Source organism: Coffea arabica, chromosome 5e, assembly GCF_036785885.1.
Source record: "Coffea arabica cultivar ET-39 chromosome 5e, Coffea Arabica ET-39 HiFi, whole genome shotgun sequence".
NCBI classification, from domain to species: Eukaryota; Viridiplantae; Streptophyta; class Magnoliopsida; order Gentianales; family Rubiaceae; genus Coffea; species Coffea arabica.
In genome coordinates this window covers 21,478,717-21,499,180 of record NC_092318.1, presented here as the reverse complement: position 1 = coordinate 21,499,180, position 20,464 = coordinate 21,478,717, and the positions used below count along the sequence as shown (strand labels likewise).

At 36.9% G+C, this 20,464-nt stretch overlaps 1 protein-coding gene across 1 annotated transcript; it reads right to left on the bottom strand.

Moving 5' to 3' along the window:
• Positions 1-17,737: 17,737 nt before the first annotated feature.
• LOC113743920 (uncharacterized) lies at positions 17,738-20,210 on the bottom strand. Its single transcript, XM_027271983.2, has 4 exons — positions 19,320-20,210; positions 18,470-18,809; positions 17,931-18,115; positions 17,738-17,797 (listed from the first exon to the last, which is right to left on the bottom strand). The coding sequence occupies exons 1-4, from the start codon at positions 20,208-20,210 to the stop codon at positions 17,738-17,740; spliced, it is 1,476 nt and encodes a 491-aa protein (XP_027127784.2).
• Between the last annotated feature and the right edge of the window lie 254 nt (positions 20,211-20,464).

Below are 20,464 nucleotides of genomic sequence, written 5' to 3'. Positions count from 1 at the left end.
ATCAACTTGAAAACTACCAAGATTCACCACCAAATCATGTCTTTATCCAACAATCAACCTTGTTTTTCAACATAAAACAAAGAAAGAATGTTAATCTAGCCTTTTACCTCTTTTGCTTCCAACCACCAAATCTTTTCCCTTTTTCAAGCTCTAGCAAAGGTAGATGGAATCCTCAAGCTATCCTCTTCCTTTTCCCCCAAAATACAAGTAAGATTCAAGCTATTTTGGATGAAGTTTCTTCTCCCTTTTCCTCTTCAAGCTCACGGCCCTCTCTCTCTTTCTTTCTCTTGTGTTTGTTTGTTATTTCTTAAGGCAAGAAATGGAAGATAAATGGTAAGAAAGCTTTGGTCAAAAGCCAAAGAAAGAGGCTTGACTCTTATGGTGACACATGTCACCTTCTAGAGAATTCTTATTGCACTAAACCCCCTCATTTTTTTCAAAAGTTCCTTTCACACCCCACTAAAAAGAAAAAATTACATTTTACCCCACACACAAATTTTCACATGTAAAATTTAATAAAAGCTTTAATACAAAATCATTATCAAATCAATAAATAAACAAATAAATGACTAAATAAATAAAATACCATGTATTTAGATGAAGTAAATTGACAAAATTTTTTTCTAGGTCCTCACACTATTGAAAACTATCAACAGTATAAATTTCTTGAATACACATCTATGGTAATATTTTAAAAGAAATAATCCAAAAAATGTACTAAAAAATATACCTTAAAATATAGCAACAAACATATCATCAATCTTTCTCCCTCTATCACCACCAACATCAACCCCCACTGTCATTACCACAATTCTATGGAACCTCAACAACCCTTACCTCCCAACTTGTGGCCCTAGAGCAATTTATTCAAAGTAGGATCTAGAAGATAGAGATTGCAAATAAATAAAAAAACGATGAAAAAGAATCAAAATTTAAGTCAATAAATTATGTAAATACGAACCACAATTAAAGATAAAGTGAATAGGAAAAGAAAATCAAACACAAGCAATTTATAGGACTCGCAAAATTCTTCTTATTTCTTAAAATACCCTTTTATTTTGATTAAATTACTTTATAATATCTTTACTACTCATTTACTCCCTCAATAGTTATAATAAATCATAGAATCAAGGGTTGTACCTTTAGTTTTATAGTTAGCGTAAATTAGGATTTTCGCGTATGTTAGCCGTGTGATCACTTGGTGAGCTGTGTGTACTAAATTTGGTGTATAAGAATGAGTATTAGGTGAGAAAAAATATGTGATTAGAAGTGATAATAATAAGCTAGTGAACCATAAGTAAAAACACAAGTACGTGCGAGTTAAGGAAAAACGGCTCAAACTGACGTGCACCGTTTGCTACCGAGTGAATACACCACTTGAACACTACTTTATTACCTTAATCACCTTGCTTTTATTTCAGCTAATCACCCTTAAAATATCCTATAAATAAGCCACCATTTTTGACAAAAGGAAAGGAAAGAAAAGAAAAAAACAAAGAAGGGAAATCTTGGCTTGACAAGTGTCAAGGACCCAACCAACTTTGACCAAATTAATTTCCTATCTTCTTATCTTTCTATTGGCTTCATTTCTTCTCCATTTCCTTCACCTTGGCTGAAATTCTAGGGAAAGAAAAGAGAGAAAAACTTCCAAAAATTCCATCTTGATAGCTTGCTTGATTCTTGAGAAAAGTAAAGTGAAACTTGAATCTACTCCGATTAATCTTTGGGGAAGCTTAGAGGTGAGCTTGGTGCAACTTTTGGGAGGAAGAAATTCCTTGTATCACAACTTATTTTGGGGGTTTTGATGTATTATACTAGAAACCTCTCTTTTTCTTTCTTATTTTGCAATTGAAGCAATACATGGCTTGATAGTGATGGATTTTATGGAAGATTTCATGGTCTTGCTTATTAGCTTATAATTTTCAGTTGTGATTAAGGTTTTTTATCTAGTATATGATTTTTATGAGTTTGGATAGGGACTTGGGGTAATGATTAAAGGCATGAGTGTTTGTTTTAAGCATTGAAACATCAAATTTCCAGCAATAATGATGAATCTGCCCTGTTTCTGACCTGCGTATTCGTCCATGTTAGAAGTCGAATCAGGTCTACGTCAAAACATGAAAGTTGTAGGGAATGGAGTTAAATATCTTCCTGTAAAATTTCAGCTCAATTGGAGCACTGTACAGTGTGAAATGACTAAAATACCCCTGACTGCCAAAAGCCCTATTTCACATGCAGCTTTCTATTTTCTCTGAAATTGCACATTTTGACCTTGAAAATGCACAAACTGGGTGTCAATGTCTCATAGGAAATGTAGGTATATGTCTTAGCTTGGGAACGCCATAAAATTTACCCCAATACGATAAGCATAGCTTCAAATGTGACCAAAACTCCGGAAGATGTCAAACCTGCTACTTAGCCATTCGTCTTCAAAACTGGTTTCCAACTTTGATTTTTATGGTTGCATTGCTAGAATTGCCTTGTATTTGGATGACATTGAGCCTAGTTGAAGGGCTATTGTGTTAAGATTGCTTATGTGTGAATTTGGGCTGAGTTGAGGAAAAAAATAAAGCCATAAATGGCTGGAAAATAGCAAAATACAAAGGGCATGCTGCCCAAATTTCTATTACTTGCTTTCATGAATATTAGTGAGATGTAAGGTTTGAGTTTAGGGTTAGTTGGATCTTAAGTTTGTTCTTCAAAGAAGTAATATGTTTGCATGGTATTCCCCGTACTATTGTCTCTGACCGTGATGTTAAATTCTTAAGCTATTTTTGGAAAACACTTTGGTCTAAGTTAGGTACTAAGTTGTTGTTTTCAACTACTAATCACCCTCAAACCGATGGCCAAACCGAGGTGGTTAATAGGACAGTGTCTACCATGTTACGTGCTTTAATTAAACGCAATTTGAGAACGTGGGAAGAATGTTTGCCTCACATTGAATTTGCTTATAACCGTTCTACCCACTCTACTACTCAATTTTCTCCTTTTGAAGTTGTTTACGATTTCAACTCTTTAACACCCCTGGATCTTATCCCTCTACCTTTGAGGGAGCATACCAATCTCGATGGTAAAAAAAAAAGCTGAGGTTATAAGAAATCTTCAAGAGAAAGTTCGGATGAATATTGAGAAGCGAACAGAACAATTTGCCAAGTACGCAAACAAGGGACGTAGGCAAATGACATTTGAACCCGGAGATTGGGTATGGCTACACATGCGCAAAGAACACTTCCCTGAGAAAAGGCTAAACAAGTTGATGCCTCGCAGAGATGGACCATTTCAAGTCCTTGCCAAAGTCAATGACAACGCATATCAACTTGATCTTCCAGGTGAGTATGGCATCAGCCCTACAACGTTGCTGATTTGCTACCTTTTGATGTAGGTGATGACTTGGATTTGAGGGCAAATTCTTCTCAAGGGAGGGAACTGATGAGAGACCACCAAGGCTTCAAGTTACTAATTCAAATGGCTCGAGTGAAGTCTTAAATGTAACAATAATGAACCTTGGACCAATGACTTGAGCAAGGGCAAGGAAGTTGCGAGAGTCACTTCAAACGTTCCTTGGACCAATGACTCGAGCAAGGGCAAGAAAGTTGTGAGAGTCGCTTCAAATGTTTCTACAAATAGTTCACTCTCACATAGGATGGATCCAAGAAACTCATCACATGTTAGTGAACCTGATCCAAGCCAATGAGGAGGACACGGGTCCATAGGAGCAACACGGATAGCTTGTTGATTTTACTTGTTAGTTAGTCAATTGGAAATAAGGTCGAACTAACTCATGTTGAGCACTTAACCGACCAGTTTAGCTCGTGAGGGTCAAGTTAGTAATTTAGGGTTTATTGAGTTAGTAAGGTTTTTCTAAATAAGTTAGGATTTGGAATTATAAAGCCTATAAATAAGGCTTGGCAATTGGTCACTAGACAAGTTCATTATTATTATTTTCAGCAATAAAGAGCGAGTTCTCTTAGCTTTGAATATCCTTTGAATATCTTAGATTGGTTCTAAGTGTTCTTCGTGGCTTATCAAGCAAGAATCACACTTGTTTGTGGCGCCAATCTACCAAACACCACGAGTTCCTTTTATCACTTCTTGAGAGTTAAGAATCACTCTTAGTTCTCATCCAAGGGGTTCTAAAGGGGTTTAGGGTTCCGAACGTCCAAACCTTGGAGTCGCTTGTCTAGATCCTATTTTTTGGAATACGAGTTCGCCAATCGTGGTTGGGTTCGTATCATCAAAAAAATAGAAGCTTATCTTACTTAGAAATGAAATAGTCTATATAGAAATAATACTCAATTGATCGTAACATGATAGACTACAATAGACTACAACTTCTAGAGCACATTGTTTTACTACAACGGATTCTAATGTCACAAGATTTTATAGTTTGCAGTCTATCATATTCTCTGAAAGTTGCACTAGAGATTGTTTGGCCAAAAAAAACTATAAAAGAGAAGCTTATCTTACCTAGAAATCAAAGAGTTTGTGTAGAAATAATACTCAATTGATGAAATAACTGTTTTAAGAATAAAAGAGCTATACAAAATTCTAACTACTCACTAGGTCCTTTTAAACAATTTCACACAGTTAGAAATGAGGATTCAAGTAATAAGTAGTCTTGTGCTTTAAAGATATCATCTAGATGACCTTATGAAAGATTATATGTAATTGTTCTGTATTGTTTTCAATCCTCAGTATTGAAAGTGTAGAATATCATGTTGAAAAGAAACCACTTTTATCATTTTAAAAGAGACCATGTGAAGAAATATGGATGTCACCTCTTTTAGTTGATCAAGAGGAGTTAGACAACACCCAAACTAGAGATTCTAAAATATTTTAATCTACACTCACACAGCACTATAAAAAGGAAGACCCAAGGTTGATCTCAGGGGTCATTCTAATGCTTAATTTAGAATAACGTAATGAGACTATGTGTTTAGGATTTTAAAATAGGCCCTTTTATATGTTAGCTCCATGGGCATTTATAGGTATTATAAGATTACTTCGGCGACAAGGAAAATTCCAAAGAGTTCTTATCCCTCTTATTCAGTGATTATCCTTTTTAGCCAGTACATATGTATTAAGATAGTTCTAATTGTCCAGATTAGTTATAGGACATATCTTCTAGGGAATAAAGGACTAAAATATTATCCTATCATATCATTTGAACAAGAACATCCCTTATAGTTTAAATGTTTAGTTAGCTTAGACACAACATGTGTCAAATGGTCAAGTTGTATTACATCTACAGTGCATATGTTCTTGTTGCTTTCTGTTATTTATGCTTATTATTAACTGCATTCATGAAATGTTATTTCAAAATGTTCTACATTACTTTTAATAGGAATAGACTACAAATTATGAAAGTAATCAAATAGTCAAAAGAATAGCACACATGTAATTTAGTTTGATTATGAAACCTACCTATGATAGAAGACACTATTCTGTGTTGAACTTGATCCCTAGTTTTGATGATTTTACAAATCAAATGATGATTACTACTAATAATCTTGTGTAAGTATTCTGTAAAGGCAGGCAATTAACATATTGAGAAGCATAAAATTTTAAAGTAAAGGAAATCGCAAGTTCTCGCAAACTATCGAATGCTCAATACCAGAACCAGGCGTCCGACAGATTGCAGCAAACCAACAAATGCTCATGTTGGATGCTGTAGCCTCTTGTCAGCCATTCCAAAAATTCAATTCTCATTTCTCAACTCTCTGATCTCCATTGGTGCTCTAGATCGGACACAGTGTGAAGGAACGGATGCTCAATCGAATGTAAACAAAATTTCTCATTTGTTGGACAGACTTTAAAGTGTCAAATGTCTGACAATTCTAATGGTTAGTTTTTGGAGCATTTAATGCTTAGCTATTGGAAGCTATTGAGGCACCATTTCTTAGCACCTATATAAGGAGTAATTCTAGAATTGAATAGAAGACTTTTGCCAACAATAATTACAAGCTCTCAAGAGTGATTTTATCTAAAAAAATATTCTCTTTATACACTTTTGATTGTTTGTGAGGTGAAAACCTTGTTAAAGGTTTTCAAGTTTGAGTGAGTCATTCAATTTGTAACTTTGTAAGGGTTAACTAAAGGTTATTGTAGAATCCTTTGGATCAACCAAGGAGTGCTTGGGGTGAACAAAAGGTAATCCCTCCATTGTACAAGATTGATTTGCTTCACCAAATTGAAAAAGGTTCATTAGTGGAACAAAATTTCAAATTTGATTAAACTTGAAAGTTGTTGACTTGCATTTTTTTATATTTTTATTATTCTCTTATTTTACTGGTCTATTTGTTTTTCATTACTTTATTCTATTTGATTATACTTGGTTATTGTATAAACAAGTGATTTGCTTACTTAGGCAACTTGGTAAATTTTAATTATTTTAAAATTGCTTCTAATCCAAATAGATTTTTAATCAACCTAATTAACCCCCGTCTTAAGCAGCATTGGGACCTAATATTCTTAATATTAAATAGTCGTATGCTTACTCATTTTAGAAAGAATGCCTAAAAAAAGAAGAAAACTATTGAACCTTATAGTCAATTGGCACGATGTTTGAGAAAAAAAGAATGATTGCTATAATTGTGGAGCTAAAAAGTTCTACTTTGAGATGACTAACTTTAATTATTATAATGATGATGTAGTGTTGGTTCAAAGTAAGTTACTAGATATTTTTAAAGAGCTTTTGACTAGATCATCTAAGGAATTAGAGTCATCTAATAAGTGTATTAGCATATGTAATAATTAGTTTGGATCCAAATCGTTTGGTATTAAATGGAATAAAAGTTTATCAAGAAAAAATAAACAAATCTATACTTTTAAAATCTAAGGATGGGTTTATCATTTTCTCTATGATTTGGTTGGGGCTAATGGCTTCGATGCTAAACTATAGCTGTATTTCATAGATGTTGAGAAGAAATAATCAAACTGTATGGCGGCTTGTCCGAGATTGATGAAGAATGTGGTCAATAAAATAATGAATATTTTTTAAGATAATCCACGGAGTAAATGGCCCAGTCGGCCCCTAAAGTATTACTTTTACACAATTTTAGTCTTTAAACTTCATTTAAACCTATAAACAAGTTAATGTGTAAGATTTTGGCCATTCTATCAAGTTTTGCTATTTGAGCTAATGGAATGAATGGACAAAATTTTCCCTCCACAAGAAGATTAGTAAAAGAATCATGCCACCATATTTCCTGTAATTCTTGCTGAATCTCATAAAAATTGTAAAAAAAAACCTACGAGAAAGATAGTAAGAAGAGCCAAAAACTTATTGACCTTTCATTTTTCTTTTATGGAGAGAATTTTGTTCCTTCATTCTAGTAGCTCAAATAGCAAAAATTGATAGAAGAACCAAAAGTTTACTAATTAACTTATTTAAGGAGTTAAACAATGTATAGTTTAAGAACTAAAAGTGTATAGAAATATACTTTAACCAACAACAAGGCAATTTACTCTAATCTATATGCTCAATTTTTTAATAACTTAAGCAAAGCGGTTGATTTAGATAATTATTAGATAGTGGTTGAAAACTATTTTTGGTCAGAATCTAGCAGCTTTTTAATTACCAGTAACTTCTCAACTAGCAGCTCTATAGGTAGAAAGGAAAGAAAATGGTGAAACCAACAATTGTTATATTAGCATGTACATAAATACTAGCCACTCATGAGATATAAAGTATTACTATAGTTGTTATGATCCCTTAAGTATCTCCTATTCTTTCCATATAGTGAACTTGATTGGAATCAAGGCATTCCAAGTACAAAAAGTTTAAAAATGAAAGAAAAGGAAAAATGCTATAGATGCTATTTCCCTACAAATGTAGCAACAACTAATGAGCTACTACAAACTAAAAAAAGGTGGCTAAACAAATTAAAAATTTAGTAGTCTATATTCATTATTATTATTGTTCTATACCAGTGCTATTTTATAATCAACTTTCTTTAATTCACTTTACAGTGATGGAACGGCTGGAAAAAGATCCAAATTATGTTTCCTTAAGGGAATACCATGCTTATAATCTGTAAGTAAGAGATTCAGATGAGTCATTATTGTTGTGATTTGTCTAGCTGTTGCAGCGATATAGGCTAATTAAGGATACAAAGTAAAGATACATGAACACCATGAATTTGGTTCAAAATTTTAGCAAACCATATATTTTCTTGACCATGACACAGCTCAAATAATCTTAAATGGCCAGAAATAAAAGAGCACTTGACTGATAAAAAAGAATCACCAAATAATCCACATTTATTTGTAAGAGTATTTCATGCTAAATTAGAGCAGCTCAAAGATGAGTTATTTAAAAAATGTATCCTTGGTGAGATTGTTACTTATACATTTGTTATAGAATATGAAAAGAGAGGCCTACCCATTCTTACAATCCTCAAATCCAAGTATAAAAATGTATTACCTCAATAAATATGACTTGACAGTATGTGTTGAGATACTAGATGAGTGTTGAGATACCAGATAAAGACTAGAGTCGACATTTTTTATCCAAAACCATTTGTCCATCTTAATCCATCAACTTTACATAGATTTGGATCAGTAAATAATTTTATCTTAGATAATAGATAGTTTAAACCATTAAACTCTCAATTTTACATGAATAGTCCATGAGATCCGTATACATCCATTTGCCAAATGGTTTTATTGGAAAAAAAGGTTCAACCATTTATGAGTCCATTTTGACGTGGATTTCCATGGAAATCATCCAATAGGAATAGTCTTCTTCTTTCAGAGGTGGCTTTGCTATTAGTGAAAAGTCTTGCAATCCATCACTAATAGACCTATGAATAATCTTTGTCTCTAATTAGTGATTTTTATTATCTATACACTAAGTAGTAGCAAAAGTTAGTGATTTTAAAAATTTTTGCATTAAGTGAGAGTTTTTTGGTTTTAGGTAGAAAATCTAAAGCATCAGCATTGCAGTTGGGGTAGGATGATGGGTGAGGTTGAAGATTTTTCTTTGAAATCTCTGATGGATTCTAATAAAAATACTCACATACTTTTTGTTAGGAAGTTGAGAATTTAAGGAGATCGGCAGAGAGAAAGTGAAAATTTTAAATATTAAAAATTGAAGAATGAATATATCACTAAACCTTTTATAGAAATTGATCAACATGCAAGAATTGGAGATGAAATTGGTTGCACAAAAATTGAGAAGGAATGAGACGAGGGCATGCCATATTTGTATTGTTGAAAAAGTTCATGGAGAGGGGAGAAAGGCATGAGGTTTAGGGATAGGATTTAAAGAGAGAAGACATGACTCTAAGGGCAGGAGTATAGTAGTGTAGGAGTAGGAAAGGGGGAGATGGATTGGATCACTAATTAGAGTAATGGCTATCCTCGTGGGATTAAAAAAATAAAAATATGATAAAATGATCATGGATTAAAACCATATCCTTTAGGATCCAAACAATTTATATCTGATAAATAAATAGATGTAAGTGGGTTGATCAATTTCATCCATCAACCATTTAGTTGAACCATTAATGATCCATTAATCCATTTTGCCAACTTTATAAAGAACCATATCCACATTTATATAGAACGGTTATCAAGCGCATAATTCATGATCCTTATGGTTCATTGAACAAAGAAAATGATCACATGAGAAAGAATCGAACATGCAAAAAATCATAATCAAAAGAATCTTATAAACAAATAAACACAGAGTATAAATGCATATGCAACATATTAAAGGAGAGATAATGAAATTGGTGCGAGAATTAGCAATGCTACACTATACAATAGATGGATTGTTTTATATAATGCATATCTTGCCAAATTTGACTATTATATAAATATCGAGATTTACTTGACTATAAAAGTAGTCAAATGCATATAGAAATACATATGCAAAGTCGATTACAGAAATAGTTTCGAGTTGTTGATAATTTGAATTTAGAATTTGACAAGATTAAGCAGTACATATAAATTAGGTGGGTATTTCCACCTGAAGTAACATGGACGATTTACATATTTCAATAGGGTGAAATATAGCCTACTACAATTCATTTGTAATTGCATTCGAAGAATTATCAACCAATGAGATTCAATAAATGAGGCAATTTGAACAATATTATGAATAATGTCATTTAAAAAAGACTATACTCATTTGAGAATTACCTAAATATAAATTGCATGCACTAGGGTTCTCTCTCTGAAGCTTCTTAGGATTTCTGATTGTTTCAAATGGTAGCCATGGCTGCCCTCCGGCAGTCGGCTGAAGAGCAATTTGATCCAACTTCTTCTACCTTTAATAAAAAGTCCTTCTCTGAATTCTTTTCTAGTTCGGCATCCTCTCAGCTCTCGCTTAAAATCAAAGCAACAATATCTTCTCATGGTGGGGAACCTACAATTCTTTCACACAATCTGATATTGATGTGCTTTCTCTTTTGGGTCTGTTTGTTTTGGTAGGGAAGTTTTCTAAGGGACAGCCCAAGATGGAGGAGTTGAGAAAGTTCTTCCATTTGCTTGGCTTAAAAGAAACAGCTTCGATTGGATGACTGGATCCTAGACATGTGATTATTTGATTGGGTAATGAGGCGGACTTCCATAGGATCTAGACACGGGGTATTTGGTATGTGTTTGGTTTGTTAATGAGAGTATTTAGATGGTCTCCAGGTTTCCATGTCGATCGGGAGCCTTCAGTTGTTCCAGTTTGGTTTCAATTGCCCAAGTTGCCAATACACTACTTCAATAAGGAATGCTTTTTCCAAATCATTAGGAGCTTGGGTAAGCCTTTATTTGCGGATGCAGCTACTGTTTCGAGTGCTTGTCGTAGTGTGGCAAGGGTTTGTGTGACGGCCCCCCCTCCCTCTAGGGCGTACCCAAGGGTTTGGCGGACTGCCTGCCCAACTCTCGCCAGGACTCATTCACATACTACGAAATTTACCAAATATTAAACTCAATAATGAAAGCAATAGCATTTACAACCTTAGATATTTACAATCATAGATATCAACTGTCCATGCAATCTCTAAATACAGCCGAGGAGTTAAACTTACAAAGTAAAACCAAACAAGCCCATTAGAGAGCTAGGTGTTCCTATGCGAGTAACTAACAAAACTTAGACGAAATCTATGTCTTGTCCAATTCCCACTCTCGCATTCTTACCCCTGCAAGGAAAACAAATTTCATGGAATGAGCTAGAAGCCCAGTGAGGTTCCAAGAAAACATGCAGTCAAATTGGCAAAAGATCTTTCACATATATCAAAATGTCAAAGCGAAGACAGTAAACAGTTACACATAATATCATGGATAGTTCACCCATTCAGATAACCACTTTAACACCAGCAAGAAAAGGATACGGTACTGATACAGAGGCTTCCGCCAAGTTCTAGGCAGACCACCCGGGATTCAAACGTTGATATAGCTAATATGGTGCTCCTGCCAGATTTCAAGCGTAGCACTTAGTCTCGTACAGTGTTCCACATGCAGTCTGTGACAGCCCCACCTCCCCCTAAGGCGAACCAAAGGGTTCGGCGGACCGCCTGTCCAGCTCTCGCCAGGACTACGGAGTCGAATCTCACAAACCCTATATTACGCGCGATGGAACCCAAAGAAAATGAACAATTGGAGACCACCAAGACAAAATATAACTTACCAAACCATACGGTGATACGGAACTTCGATGAAACACCTCAACAAAAAAAAAGGAAAACGAAAACGAAAACGAAACGAAAATGGCCACGTTACAATCCGGCCGGAAGTTGGCCGAATTCAGGGCAATGGCTAACCCAAAATTTTTTTCAAATGCCGCGCTCGCCCGATCGTCCAACGGTTACAAGAAACATTCACCAAAGTCAAAGAAGCATAACATCTCAAAGGAATACACTTTTAAAAAAAAACAAGGTTAAATACTTATATACATCGGAGTCTTGAACAAATTAAATAAAGTACAAGCCAAAGTATTCATACTATTCAAAATACAATTAGGGTTTCGGTTGCAAAAGAGCTTAACAAAAGAACCTATACACTAGCTCGACCCTTTCTTCCAAAACCACGATTTCAAAGTTTGTCCCCTGTAAGAAAAACAAAGATAACGGGAGGAGGTGAGCTTACGCTCAATGAGGTACCAAAATAATAGCAGTCAAGAATCATGGAACTTCATATTCAATTAGTCACATGTGCCTATCAAATAGGAAATTAAACAAACATTTTAGATAGAAAGGATACAAGTGGCTCTCGGGAGCCCAAAGTTCCCATTTGCAGTACTTGATCCAAACCCGTTGATTCTCCGTCAACGTATAAAGAATAACCATATCCGTAGACCTCACTTTACACCAAATTTCGTCCACCAAACATACCCCTTACCGGGCCCACACACCTCAACAGAAACAGAAGTGGTAATACTCAAGTATACCGGAATCAAGAGTCTCAATACCCAAAGATTCCCAGAAACGGACTACCATGGTTCGTTATCTAATCGACCAGGCCCTTGCCGGCTCAACTCGAGTAACTAGCCACAGGATTTGAGCTCAGAGGTCACAGAATAGTCGTTGGACTCAACCCTCCAAACGACAACAGATTAAGCACAGATAATAGAGTCAATTGTACACAGTAAATAGGCATACAGATATGAGAACGAGTGTGATAAAGTACACCCTCGTCTCAACAAAATAAACGGATAGTACAGTCATTGAAATCACAAATTGCATGTACAGGAACCAAGTTACGCAACAAATGAGGGGAGTGGTACACTCACCAATTCCAGTACAGATATTTCAAAAGTTTTCACCCAAAGTGGCTTTAATCGCCAAGAAACCCTAAAATAACCAAGATAGAACAATTATAGTTCACACATCCACAAACCCAGTAAATGGAATGCATAAATGAGGCTTGACTACAAGTCGTATGCCTTTTCAGGTTAGGTACTAGTACAAAAGAATAAAAATGTGACTTTTGAGCAAAAGATGATAGTTGGTCCAAGGGATACAAACAATCCCCAAAACCCTTCATTTTTACCAAGATCAACTCAACTTGAAGGAACCACCCGGCCTAAACAATTGGACAGCACCTCCCCTTAATTCGATACTTTTCCAGCCATCATGGCTTCATTTTTCCTCAAATCAGCCCAATTCAACACATAAGTATATTCAACACCATAACTCTTTCACTAGGTTTAAATTCACCCAAATACAAGGCAATTCTAGCAATGCAACCATCGAAATCCAAGTTAGAAGCTAGAACTAGTTTTAAAAACAAATAGCTAAGCAATAGGTTTGACATCTACCGGCGTTTTGGTCACAACTGCAGCTACGCTTATCGGATTAAGGCAAAGTTTATGGCATTTCGAACCTAATACATATACCTACATTTCTTATGAAGGCCTCCAAAGCTAAAACATGCATTTTCAGGGTCAAAAATTGAAATCTCCACGAAAATAGAAAACTGTCTACGAAACAGGGCTTATGGGCAGTCAAGGGTATTTCGGACATTTCACATGATACAGTGCTCTGATTGAGCTGAAATTTAACAGGTAGATAGCAAACACAATTACCTACAACTTTTATGTTTTGAGGAAAGGCTGATTCTAATGAGGAGGGGCTCAAGGCTGCTCAAACTTCTAGTGCTCAAGTCATGCAAATACCCAGTGGTCCAATTACAAGAGCGCGTGCTAGGAGAATTCAAGAATCACTTCAAGCTCTTGTGTGCACGATTCAAGAACGAGTTGGTGATGACTTGAGGACCATTGAAGGATTACATAATGGAGAAACTACTCTATACACTTTCCTTCAAATGGAAGAACCAAGTGAAGACTAGTTCACCGAGTACTAGCTTGCTAATTAGGGTTTTAGTTTCCATTATTAGTTGTTTGTTAGCATTAATAATTTCGGTCAATTTTCACTTCACTTTGGCCGAATTTAGAGTCTTAATTTTAGTCAATTAGTTGTTAGACATTTTCGCCCTTAATGAAGGGCAAGGTCGTCCATTGGACATTCTAGGGTTTGAGTCCTGTAAGGCTATATATAGCCTAGGTTTTCATTCATTAAAGGACAGTTTCAGATTTTATAAAATATACGTGAGTTTATTCACTCTCTCTTGTCTCAAAAGAATTTCCTTTGAATACTTGAGAATTAATCTCAAGTTGTTCATCGAACTTATCAATCAAGTAGTCTCCTTGATTGTGGCGTTCTTCTATCTATACTTTTGGTTCACTAAATTTGCTAGTCTTGGGTTAAGGATTATCCTTAGTTCATTGCTCGTGATTCTAGAAGGGTCAAAGTTCCGCAAACCCACTCAACTTGGTGTTTGTCTAGATCCGTCGCACATCAGTTGGTATCAGAGCTAGTCGACGACATCAAGTATATCCCGTTGAGGTTCTTTGTTTTTTCTCCTTTTCTTTTCTTCGTAAGTTTTCTAGTATTTGTCTTCAAATCTGGTTGAGTCTCTCTTTGTGTCAAGTCCGATTGTTATTACAAAAAAAAAAAAAAAATTATGTCCGCCTTTGTTTGTTATTGTTGCGTAGCTCTTTGTTTTCTTTTGCTTCGCATCCACTTCGTGCATTACTTGTTGTGTGATTCTGTCTTGAACCCTGCCTTCAAGTATAACCGAGTTGTGTGCCTTGCATATTCTGTTTGGATAAAAAAAAAAAAATTTTGCGACGGCTAGGGTTTTCACTTGCAACTAGGGTTTCCTTGGGCGCGAGTTTCTTGCCAATCTGTCCAAACTTTAGTTTATTCCACCAAGTTGTTTTCATTAGTTTCCTAAACTGATTTTTGTGGTTAAACTTGTTTGGGGTTGGAATCTTGAAGAGGGACTACAATAATCTAGGGTTTCTTGAGTTTCTTGAAACTAATCTTGAAGTCTTGAAACTTTGATACATGTCTTGATCATTATTGGAGGATTGAAAGAGAACATTGGTTTGACATTAACATTCTGGAATCTTACCCAAAAACAGCCGAGTAATTGTGTGTTTTAGAGTCAAAAAAAAAAAAAAAGGAAGAAAAGAGAAAAGGCATTCGGGTAGCAAGCATCAAAGAAAGAAGCCGAAATTTTATTGACCAAGCTGTCTTGTTACTCCTTGTTCCAAACCAAACCAGAAACTACACCAGGGAAAAAAAAAAAAGAAGAAAAAAAAAAAAGAAAAGAAACTCAAAAATTCTGTCCAACCTCTTCTTGAAAGTCTCGAACACCTTGCGTCTTGATCACTTGAACAACCCTTGCTTGAGGTTCTTGATTATCTTGGGCCTTAAAAACTTGCACTTGCCTTCGTATAAAAAGTTTCTTGTACGTTCTTGCATCCATACGGGGCTTCCTTGGTTTAGGAGTAAATCTCTTGGGAATTTCTTGAGCAAGCCGCTTGGGGGACTCTTGAGTGACAATACTCTCGTTGTCTTGAGAAGCCATTTCCTTGAAACAAGAAACAAAACTGCCGTGGCCTTGTCTAAGGAAGAGAGAACAGAATTGTGTGTTGCGTCTTGAAGGAGAAAGGCCGAATTGTTGGCAAGCTAAGGGCGGCTGGAGAGAGGAAATTTTAGTGAGGGATAGTCGACTTTTTGAAGGCTTCAAGAAGACAAGAAATCTGGAATTTTTTTCGTGGAAGCAATTCTGATTTGATAAGGTAACAAATCTGGAAATTTTCAGCGGTTAGGAAGCTACCAAATTCTGTTTTACAGCCGACTTTGGAAGGTTTAAAAGGAGCAGAAATCTGGAAATTGTTTTTAGCTACCAAATTCTGTTTTGCAGCCGACTTTGGGAGGTTTCAAAAGAGAAGGAAATCTGGAAATTTTTTTGGGAACAATTCTGATTTGTTATAGCCGACTTTAGGAAGGTTTTTTTTTTGGAGAGGGAATCTGGAAAAATTTTGGTAATAATTTTGTTTGGTTAGCCGACTTTAAGGAAATTTCCAAATAAGTCCAACACCTAACTTGTTTCCAAAAAAAATCAATTGGGCAATTAAGTAAAGCACTTGGGAACTCCATCATCGTACTTGGACTTTCTTTTTTTCTTTGTACATCAATTCTTTCCTCTTCCATTCCTTATTCATTACTTAAGCTTTCCATTTCTACTTTTTGTTTCCTTGTTCCTTTGATACAATTGGGAGCTATTTTGATTAAAATTTGATTGAACTTCCTTGAGAAAATTTCTGATTTCTTCAAAGGAAACAAACAAGTGGTTTGAGAAGTGAATTGGTGAGAGCATTAGAGTGCCATAAACACTTGAGTGAAAACACGAGAGGAGTGAAACACTTACGGGAGCAAGTGAGGCATTTTCTACTAACAATTTGTCAAGTTTTGCAGGTTTCACCATGTCTCAGGAAAATGAACTTACCATTGCTCAGTTATCACTTAAAATGGATAATATGTGGAAGGAAATGCAGAGGAGATTTGACCAAAGGTTGGAAACAATCCATGAGCAAATTGATCAACTAAGTTCATCTAGGGCTTCTTCTAGGAAATCTAGGGGAAAATCCACCCTGGGGGAATCTAGTGACTCCAATGCCGATTCGGAACATGAGGCATACGAGCAAAGAAGACCAAAGCGAAACACAAGAGCCATCGGTGATGCAATCAAGGGGATTAAGATGAAGATTCCGCCTTTCCAAGGCAAATCTGATCCGGATACATACCTTGAATGGGAGAGTCGAGTGGAGCTAGTATTCGATTGTAATGACTACACCGATGCACAAAAATTGAGACTTGCCGTAGTAGAATTCACCGACTATGCCATAGTTTGGTGGGAACAAGTGGTCACAAGCAGGAGAAGGTGTGGTGAACTACCTATAACCACTTGGACTGAGCTCAAGAGGCTTATGAAGAAGCGATTTGTACCAAGTCACTACCATAGAGACTTGTACCAAAAACTTCAAACCTTGACGCAAGGTCAACGCTCAGTTGAGGACTACTACAAGGACATGGAAATCTCCATGTTAAGAGCTGATATTCAAGAAGATAGAGAGGCTACAATGGCAAGATTTCTCAATGGTCTGAGGGTTGAAATAGCCGATCAACTGGAGCTTCAATACTATGTGGAGATTGAAGATATGGTGGAGAAGGCTATCAAGATTGAGCAAAGGCTCAAGCGGAGGGGTACAACCAGAAATTATAACCCTCATCCACAAACATTTACTCGACCATTCCAGCCCAGAAGGGAAGAGAGAGGTCCGAACGCTTGGAACCCTCCAAAGCCGAAAAAAGATCAAGGGTCCAGCTCACGGCAACCTTTTTCCAAAACCGACTCCAAGGTTGTTTCAAAGCCAACATTTGAAACTTCAAAACCTAGGAATCGTGACACCAAATGTTGGAGGTGTCAAGGAGTTGGGCATATTGCAAGCCACTGTCCAAACCCAAGGACCATGCTTGTCCTACCAAATGGCGACATTGTCACTGATGATAAAGAAGAGGATTACAAAGACATGCCTCCCTTGGTTGAAGAGGAAGATGAGATAGAGGAAGTTCCAACTCTAGACAAAGTTGGATTGGTAGCAAGAAGGGCACTAGCTACTCAAGCTAGTAAGGATGAGCTTCAACGTGACAACATCTTTTACACTAGGTGCCATGTGACCAACAAGGTATGCAGCTTGGTGATTGACCCCGGAAGTTGCACTAATGTTGCTAGTGCATTGATGGTGGAAAAACTAAACTTGCCAACTAGTGAGCACCCCCGTCCCTACAAGCTTCAGTGGTTAAACAACAGTGGCGAGGTACGTGTTCATAATGATGTGCGACGGATCTAGACAAACACCAAGTTGAGTAGTTTAGAGCAGCTCCGTTCAACTTCTCGCTAAAGTAGGCAACCGGGCGACCCTCTTGGAGTAAAACAGCTCCAATACCTATACCAGAAGCATCACACTCTACTTCAAAAGCTTTGTCAAAATTAGGTAAACTAAGAACAGGTGCATGTGTGAGCTTGTGTTTAAGTAATTGGAAAGACTTAGCTTGTTCCTCTCCCCAATGAAATTGCACATCTTTCTTGACAATTGACGTAAGTGGTGCAGCAATTGTGCTAAAATCCTTGACAAAACGCCTATAGAAGCTTGCCAAGCCATGGAAACTTCTCACCTCACTTACAGTGGTAGGGGTTGGCCATTCACTAATAGCCTTCACCTTGTCTTCATCAACATGAATTCCCTGCTCACTTACAACATAGCCTAGGAAAACCAATTGATTTGTGCCAAAGGTACACTTCTTAAGGTTAGCGTAGAGGCTCGCCTTGCGAAGTGCATCTAGGACCATTTGTAAATGCACAACATGCTCATCCAGACTCTTACTATAGATCAAAATGTCATCAAAGTAAACGACCACAAATTTACCAATGAAAGAACGTAAAACATGATTCATGAGTCTCATAAAAGTACTTGGTGCATTGGTTAGCCCAAAAGGCATGACCAACCACTCAAAAAGTCCATGTTTTGTCTTAAATGCAGTTTTCCATTCATCTCCTTCTTTCATGCGAATTTGATGGTAACCACTTTTCAAATCAATCTTAGTAAAAATGATTGCACCATGTAATTCATCAAGCATGTCATCCAGACGAGGTATGGGATGGCGGTACTTTACCGTGATGGCATTAATTGCCCTACAATCAGTGCACATTCTCCACCCTCCATCTTTCTTTGGAACAAGTAGAACTGGTACAGCACAAGGGCTTAGACTCTCTTTAATCCAACCCTTACTAAGCAACTCCTCCACTTGTCGTTGTTGCTCCTTGGTTTCCTCAGGATTGGTCCTATATGGTGCCTTGTTTGGAAGGGAAGATCCAAGAATGAAATCAATTTGATGTTCAATTCCCCTTAATGGAGGCAATCCATTAGGTATATCCTCAGGAAAGACGTCTTGATACTCCTGTAAGAGGTTAGTAATAATACTAGGCAAGGAAGCATCAAGAGCATTAGTGAGTAAGGATTCCTTGCAAAATAAAATAAATAAAACCTGATTAGAATGCAAGGCCTGTCTCACATCTTTCACTTTGGCAAGCATGCTGGGTTTTCTCTCCTGTGTGGGCTCTAAGGCCGAATGAGAGTGATCCAACTTGCTTGAAGAAGGGTCGGCCGTCACTAATTTCTGAGCTTTGGCGTTGTCCTTCTTGGTGGTAGTATGGAAGTCATACTCTTTTTGGAGACTAACTTGATCCTCATGCACTTGTTGAGGTGTAAGAGGTGCAAGTGTAATCTTTTTACAATTATGTATGAAAGAGTATTTGTTCAAGAAACCATCAAAAGTGACTCTTTTGTCAAATTGCCAAGGACGCCCTAAGAGTATATGTGCAGCTTGCATTGGTACTACATCACACATGACATCATCTTCATACCTACCAATGCGAAAAGTAACCAAAACTTGTTTATGAACACGTACCTCGCCACTGTTGTTTAACCACTGAAGCTTGTAGGGACGGGGGTGCTCACTAGTTGGCAAGTTTAGTTTTTCCACCATCAATGCACTAGCAACATTAGTGCAATTTCCGGGGTCAATCACCAAGCTGCATACCTTGTTGGTCACATGGCACCTAGTGTAAAACATGTTGTCACGTTGAAGCTCATCCTTACTAGCTTGAGTAGCTAGTGCCCTTCTTGCTACCAATCCAACTTTGTCTAGAGTTGGAACTTCCTCTATCTCATCTTCCTCTTCAACCAAGGGAGGCATGTCTTTGTAATCCTCTTCTTCATCATCAGTGACAATGTCGCCATTTGGTAGGACAAGCATGGTCCTTGGGTTTGGACAGTGGCTTGCAATATGCCCAACTCCTTGACACCTCCAACATTTGGTGTCACGATTCCTAGGTTTTGAAGTTTCAAATGTTGGCTTTGAAACAACCTTGGAGTCGGTTTTGGAAAAAGGTGGCCGTGAACTGGACCCTTGATCTTGCTTCGGCTTTGGAGGGTTCCAAGCGTTTGGACCTCTCTCTTCCCTTCTGGGCTGGAATGGTCGAGTAAATGTTTGTGGATGAGGGTTATAATTTCTGGTTGTACCCCTCCGCTTGAGCCTTTGCTCAATCTTGATAGCCTTCTCCACCATATCTTCAATCTCCACATAGTATTGAAGCTCCAGTTGATCGGCTATTTCAACCCTCAGACCATTGAGAAATCTTGCCATTGTAGCCTCTCTATCTTCTTGAATATCAGCTCTTAACATGGAGATTTCCATGTCCTTGTAGTAGTCCTCAACTGAGCGTTGACCTTGCGTCAAGGTTTGAAGTTTTTGGTACAAGTCTCTATGGTAGTGACTTGGTACAAATCGCTTCTTCATAAGCCTCTTGAGCTCAGTCCAAGTGGTTATAGGTAGTTCACCACACCTTCTCCTGCTTGTGACCACTTGTTCCCACCAAACTATGGCATAGTCGGTGAATTCTACTACGGCAAGTCTCAATTTTTGTGCATCGGTGTAGTCATTACAATCGAATACTAGCTCCACTCGACTCTCCTATTCAAGGTATGTATCCGGATCAGATTTGCCTTGGAAAGGCGGAATCTTCATCTTAATCCCCTTGATTGCATCACCGA

What these genes read in the sequence shown, in the direction of transcription:
- LOC113743920 (XM_027271983.2), bottom strand. Translation starts at nt 20,210, where the DNA reads ATGAAGAAGCGATTTGTACCAAGTCACTACCATAGAGACTTGTACCAA. An exon ending in GGTTAAACAACAGTGGCGAG is followed by an intron (nt 18,810 to 19,319) that starts GTACGTGTTCAT and finishes AACCTCTTACAG; the next exon opens with GAGTATCAAGACGTCTTTCC. An exon ending in CGTCAATTGTCAAGAAAGAT is followed by an intron (nt 17,798 to 17,930) that starts GTGCAATTTCAT and finishes CTTCTGGTATAG; the next exon opens with GTATTGGAGCTGTTTTACTC.